This window comes from Falco naumanni, chromosome 7 (assembly GCF_017639655.2).
Source record: "Falco naumanni isolate bFalNau1 chromosome 7, bFalNau1.pat, whole genome shotgun sequence".
Taxonomy (NCBI): domain Eukaryota; kingdom Metazoa; phylum Chordata; class Aves; order Falconiformes; family Falconidae; genus Falco; species Falco naumanni.
In genome coordinates, this window is record NC_054060.1 from 1,637,147 (window position 1) to 1,644,259 (window position 7,113).

A 7,113-nucleotide genomic window follows, 5' to 3' on the forward strand; every position below is an offset into this window, starting at 1 on the left:
AGGCGTGCTATGTAATGCTTCATACTCTGCAAAACAGGTCCTTAAATTGACTACACCAAGTTAATGAATGTTTTTGACCTTAGTCTCTATGAGTCTCTGCCACCTTGCTATAAACTGGGGATGACGGTACCAGTTTCCTAGCCAAGGTGTCAGGAGGCAAAATGAACATTTACTGCCATTATAGTTGCATATTTTATAAGTGTCAAAATAAAAAAAAGGCTATAAAGAAATTAATCTGTTTTTTTCAGAATAGGATCTGAATAAGATGTAATAAATATGGTATGCTACCTTAACAAGGAGATGGAGAAAACGTTAAATAGTTTTTCACAAAGGAGCCATCCCTGTGTGTATGGAATGAGGCATGGGCTTCTGTGGAAGAGATAATGTATGCATCTATTGGCAGAGATTTGTGCAATGGGCCTCAATGACGTTTATGCAGAAAATCTTAATCATAGCACTTTCTTAAATCTCAATATTTGCTTTAGCATTTTTTATACTCTTTCATCTCATTTCCTACACATGAATATACATGAAAATACCGTAATATTATGTGATTATAGTCTTAAAACATACTATGGTGATACACTGAGGTGTTTCATTTACTGAGGCTTTCCTGCTTTCAAATGCTGCCTTTTATAGCAACTGAATGTCTCATACAAAAAACTGTATCCCTGCACTGATTGTCTAGTGTGTTTTTTTCATCCTCTGCCTCATGACATGTGAACTAGGGCATGAAGCATGTAATGGCTTGCCTATGGACATGGGAAATATGGCTGCACTAGTTTGGTCCCCTTAGTTTATGGTCACAAAATCATGTTTCTTCTCCTGCAGCCTGATTCACTGTCCACTGAAGCCACCAACATGCTGTTCGCAGAATTTGGATTATTCCTCACATTATTCCTGTTTGGATCCCCTCGTTCTGCTCCAACAAAACTGCCCCGGGAATTGGCAGGAAAGTTGTCTATAGTAAAGACAGCAAGATCTGACTTCAGGAAAGCATCTCCCCTTCCTCAGCTAGCAGTGTTCCCACATGATTTTGAGGCAATTGTCATCAGCATAAACAAGAAACGAAAATAGCCAAGTCTATGAGCTGCCTACCAATAAACCTGCACCTGATTTGCACATTGTATTAGTCTTCTATGACAGGCGCAGGTTCTGCTACTAATGCAACTGTCTCCCAGACCTCTCCCTCTAAGCAGAGGTTTCACTGAACCAGAATTTCAATTTGCTGTACATATGGCCCACACAGTGGGTAGCTTTCCTTTTACTTTGCTATGAGCAGTGGGCAAGTCACATGATGAGAGTTCGCCATTGTGGACAGCATCTGAATGTGGATAGGCATGAAGTAAAGCCGGCACAAGAAGCAGCATTCTGGGCAGCAGGTAAAGAAAAGGGCGTAATTGTCTGAAAGCAGGGAGAGCAACACCCACCTAAGTGAACTGCCAAAGTCAGTGAGCAGTGCCGTATGCTTCACAAATTGTTTACCCTTCTAACAAAACATTTTACGAATGAGAACAGACAGCACAGACAGAGTAGCACTCCATGAGGCACTCTAGAAATCACTTCTACTCAGGAAAGCAGAAAAGGTAAACACACATCCTTCCCATTTTTGCTCAATCCCACCAGTGCTATTGGGTTCAGCATTTAGTACTATAATTAGGAAACCCCACTAATTCCCCACAAGAAGGCAGCCTGAATGACACTGCTTAGAGGTCTGGAGCTGCATGAAGGGAAGCAAATTATTTTGTTCTCCAGGAATTCCCCTACTTTATGTATCACACCTGACCATCTATTGCTTTTGGTACCACAGAAATCTCCCCAGGTTCCCAAGCTGATATGGGGCTCTGGCAGAAGAAGGAAATGAAAGAAAGGATCTGTTTGCAGAAAAGTATTAAAAGGGAGAACAGTTAAAAGAAAAAATCTAAAATTTGAAGTTGGGGCTGTTACAGAGTGGAATATTTTCCGTTGTTTTCAAAAAGGCAGCAGCTTCTCTTTTCTGTGAAGAAGTTAATAGATTACTGGGCAGTGAATAATGTGCAGTTCTATTATTTACATCCACTGCTGGACTATTTTGGTCCTTCAGACAGTGTATCTGTTCTCAGGCCTTTCTAAAAGCAGCATGCTACACTTTTTTCCAAGCAATTCTGGGTAACAGCTACAACCAATATGCTTCAGTCAGCTACAAACTAGATAGATCATTGTTTGTCTGCAATTTTTTTATTAAATCAATTGTACTGGATCAATGCTTCCTCTAAGCAATAAATTACAATTCTATCTACACAGTGAAAAAGCTTTCAAACTAACAGATAAATCTTGATCTAGGAAATACAGTTTGGCTCTGCACCGGTGTGTGATCAACCACAGATGCAAATAAACTCAAGCTGCTAACACACACCTGCACCTCGGAACAGGAGCTAGTATTCTTACTTTCATTAGAAATTGCTAAGACACCCTTTAAGTGCTTCAAGAACAAGTCCACTGCATTAGTCATGAGTGCTCAGGGGCACAGAGTTTGGTTTTCATAAAGGTCATTTGGTGTCTTTTCCCCTGACAATGGACTAAAAACAGAGGTCAACACAGACAATCTATATTAATTTGCTTTACTCTTGGAGGGTCATAGATTTGCCACTGGAATTAGCCATATTAGATGCTAAAATGATAATTTAATGAGACTATGATGAAAGCCTCAGTTCTATTCTAAAACAGGAACTCCTCTCACACAGTGCAAAGGAGATGCAACTACATGAAGTCAAGAGGAATTCACCAATGTCATTTCACAGCAGAATCAAGCCCCAGTAAATAGGGCTGGAGTGTTCCATTCAAAACTTCCCATCTCAAGCTGTACTGAGACAGGAGTCATGAGGTCTTGAGCTCTACCAAAACGCCTGAAGACGCACCTCATTCTCAAGCGGTGAAATTGGTTTCTCAAAAAATACACAAAATAAGATCTGGATCTAAATATTTATTAACTTGAAACTTGTATACAAAATGCTGCTGCACAGCTTTGGTGACAGTGAAGTGCAAGATAATGAAGACTCATGCCTCTTACAAGATCCTAACACCCCAGAATCTGCACCCATCTATAACAAGGAGCAATCACACTCCTTGTTATATTATGCACTGCATAATTTGCAAAGCAGAAAATAAGAGCCCTTTGGGTCAAGGATATACCTCTTGCAAACATTTTGGTAATATCTGCTCTTTGGTGCAATCTGCTGCATTTCAGAGGTCAAAAACTGTTGTTCATATTCACGTGAGTTGTTTCCAAGACAGATGCTTTAGCAGCATTCAGAGAATGAGGGAATACAAAACCCCAACAGAATCTGGGAAACTCCCACTCTTCTCCTTCAAGGCAGCCATTGTTCATAGGTCACTTTACATGGAAGCCCACACATTTTCTCTAAGCTGCATTCATATTCTAACAAATATGTCGCATGCGAACTAGAAACAGGGGTGAACAAAGTTCCCCAGAAAATATACATATTGACCATACATAGTGCATCCAACTCCTCCTGGTGTCTTCAGATGCCTCTCCATTCAACCAGTACCACTGCCCCATCTGATGTTGGTATGTAATAGTAGGGAGAAAACAGGTATTCGTGTGCTAGGCTTCTAGCATCGATACAGAAGAAACACCAAGTGGCAAGGTATCAGCCTACCTGGAATCTGACCCCAGGCAGAGAGTGGACTGCATCAGGGTACAGATATCCAACTTACTGTGCTTTCTCTGCAGAAATGCAAAGCTACATCAGGGGAGGACTATATTATTAATACTAACAAGTCATACATGCATTCATATATATCTGCATGCATACAAACATCTAAGTGTTAGCAGACTCAGTGTGACCAGCTGGTTTGGGAGAATCTAAGTTTGCCTGCATATTTCATTCCTTTGTGTAAGGCTAGGAGTGGCCCTAATGCCAAGCACCTCAGAAATAAAAACTTACCTCATAAATTTTTGTGCTGTTTTAAGGAATAAGCATTGGTTCACTAGGAATCTTAAAAAAACCCAAACTCTTAGGACCATCTCATCTTGGGCAAGGTGGTTACCTCAGCTACCACTACAATCCTTTTACTGAAGTTTGCCAGTCTGATTCCGTGCTGAAAACAGTCATAAAGATGAAGGCAATAAATCCACTATACAGATACACAAAAGATATGTGAACTGAACACTGCTTTCACGTAAATCCAAATACAATCCCGAGACTAATAAATCCAAAATCCCTTGAGGGCGTGACACACGGAGAACACCTTGCTAAAATAACGCAAGAAAGCACATTAGTTAGTTTTTGTAATTCCAGACTCGTGGCACATAATACAAAGATCTATAACCAAGAATATGAAATTGGTTTTGTTCTTTTTAAAGCTTTCATTTCACTGTTTGTGGGCTACTACTTGATCAGTCACAATTGGGAGGCAATTTTATACTCTTTCCAATTTGGGTTTGAATAAGATTGTACTTGCAAGGACTATATATCATGATGTAGCTACTATGAAACCCTCATATGCTCGGTCAGCTGTGCACTTGGGACACTTGAATGCACTCAATTTAAACGACAGTGCAGTCTTCCAATTCACATAGCCTTCTAATAACATTTGTTAATCCAAGCAAATATCAAGGCATCTGTTCAGTGCCAGTAGTGCTGAATCTTCTAAGCATGTGGACTCCTTGCTAAATCCTAAAAGGCAGTGTCAAGAGGTTTCTGTCATTTGTCTTTGAGCACCCAAATCCATCCTGGAACCCCTTCCTGCAATTATCTTGCTAACTGTATTTTAGGGAATAATGCAAGGTTTCTTGCAGAGCCCAAGAATTCAATAAATGAATTTTGTAGTATACATGTAGTTTGATAGATGTGTGTTTGAATAATGTTCTTTTAACTGTGTGCTTTTAAATGTGAGACGTAAGCCAGTTGTAATTAAAGTTGAAGCAATAAACCTTAGCCATTGATTGCACTAAGTAATTAATTATTGATTGCAGTACATTACATACATATTGCAGAGGACAATTCACCTGTGCAGTAGACAATACTTCACTCAGAAATAGCCAAAAACAAACCCTCTGCTATACAGAACTATACAAAAATTGGCTCTAGGGTTTACAAGTTAATTTTCTTATTATCCTTCACGGAAATGTTGCTGCCTGAGTGAAAGAAAGCCATTACTTTCATAAAGACAATGTTAACTATTTCCTATCCAAATTACTTTTGCAAATATGGGTCTACAGATGCAAAAGAGAAAATCTTTCTCTGTAAGACTCTGAAGGTGTTAAGTTCCTTCTTAATGAATGCCTCTATCCCCTGCCACATACCAATTCCTGACAAGCGATGCTGCAGCAAGAAGCCCTACAGAACAGCAACAGTAGCAACATCCTTCCCTAACTCTTGGGGAAGCAGAAGGGAGAGGACTTGGAGGTACCAAAATGGGAACTGAAAACATCAATCAGACAGACCGTACATTCGAAACTGGAGATGCAGGATTAGTTAAGCAGCAGACACCATGCTTTTAGTCTACAGTTGTGCATCAGGTGGGAACTTTTTTCCCCATTTACACTGAACTTACGAAGAGGCTTTCCCTTATAGAAAGCCAAAGCAAAAGACATTTATTGGTTTAAAAACACAATTTAAAATTAGTAGTAGTGTGGGGACACTAAAATTAAGCTTAAATATACATGAAACCTGCAGATTGTTTGCCTGGAACAGATCTTGGATGTGTCCTCCAGCTTCTCTGACTAGGAAATTGCGAAGGAAAGTTATGTCTGGGTGTGTGCATGCAGAAAGGTCTGAGCTGGATGTGGTAGGAGAAGGGGCCAGCCAGCTAGTTTTGAGTGGGCTAGGAAGGGGGGGGGGGGGGGGGGCGGTGGGTTGTACCTGAAGTCGCTGTAGGGATGGATGATCCAGAACCCGGCAGACTTAACCCTTTCCTGCTCCCTCTCCACGGCCTTCTGGCTGCCAAACATCCTCAAGGAGAATTTGTTGACCCCCGGCTGGAGCATGGCCCCGAATTGCCTCTGCATGAAACCAGCTTGGCCCAGCCTCTGCTCCTCATCTGGGGTGATCTGGTCGCACCCTCCACCTCCTTCCACTTTGATGGAGGTAGAGGAGCAAGCCCGGGGGGGTTGCTGCTGGGGCTCTGGTGGGGACGCTGGTGGTGGAGGCGCTGGCAGTCCCTGCTCCAGCTCCCCACTGCCAGGGGGGCTCTTGTCCTCAGTGGGGGAGGCTGGTTCCCCTTCGCCGCCGATCAGCCTCTTCTCCTCGGCCGCGTCGTGGAGGTGCCTGCTGGTCAGCGAGGACAGGCTCCCTTTGAAGCGGCGGCAGTCCCCGTTGGTGCTGGTCTTGGCACCCTTGCTGCCTGCCTCTGTCTCCAGGAGGCCGGGGTCCCCCCCTCTGCCGGGGTCTCCCCCAAGTGCCCGGGTGCTCCCAGCAGAGGGCGAAGGCAGTGGCTTCAGCCTGATGCTTTTCCTCCGGGTGTCCTTGTCGCTGTCTTCCTCCTCGTCCATGATTGATGCCTTGGGTCCTATCTGCTGGGGCAGACTGTAGAGCCTCTTGCGCATGGAGGGGGGCAGCTTGTCCATGACCGATGCTGCTGCTGCTGCTGCTCAGTTAGAGGGAAAGACCCCCCGGCTCTGCCCAAGGAGGGGAACTGACACTGCCCCCAGGCCCCTGCCCCCAGCTCAAGGGGCAGAAGGGACCAAAGACTGGTGTGTCATCTCCTTACCAGACTGTGGCATCCACAGGCTCTGCATCAAAACACAGGCTCTGCATCCAGAAGGAAAGGGGGAAAAAAAAAGGGAAGGCAAAAAAAGCCCCCCCCCCCCCCCCCCCCCCCGCTTCCTCTGTTGTCTCGATTTGGCTACTTGCTGCTTGTCTCCCCTTGGTGAGTGTTACTGCAATCCCTGTCTGCTCAGATCCACAGCACTGGCCAAGAAGTCTAGAGGAGAGCCACACACTTCTGGCTGGAAGGCAAGGGAGGGCGGCAGCAGCAGCAGCAGCAGCCGCCTTGCCATGTTGGCTTCGAGATGCAAATGTGCTGTGTCTCCTGGCGGGCAGACATCATCCGGAAAGCGAAGCTCAAGCCCGGGTACCTCAAACTCCTCAACCTGCCGGCCAATAGCAC

General features: G+C 44.0%; 1 protein-coding gene across 1 annotated transcript in view; it reads right to left on the minus strand.

Annotated features, from left to right (window-relative positions):
• The window catches only part of LOC121091048 (potassium/sodium hyperpolarization-activated cyclic nucleotide-gated channel 4-like), a 30,725-nt gene extending 24,014 nt beyond the window's left edge, over positions 1-6,711 (minus strand). The window contains exon 1 of the mRNA XM_040600223.1: positions 5,868-6,711. Coding sequence (XP_040456157.1) covers positions 5,868-6,571 — 704 coding nt within the window. The 5' untranslated portion in view covers positions 6,572-6,711. The remainder of the gene's footprint in view (positions 1-5,867) is intronic.
• Between the last annotated feature and the right edge of the window lie 402 nt (positions 6,712-7,113).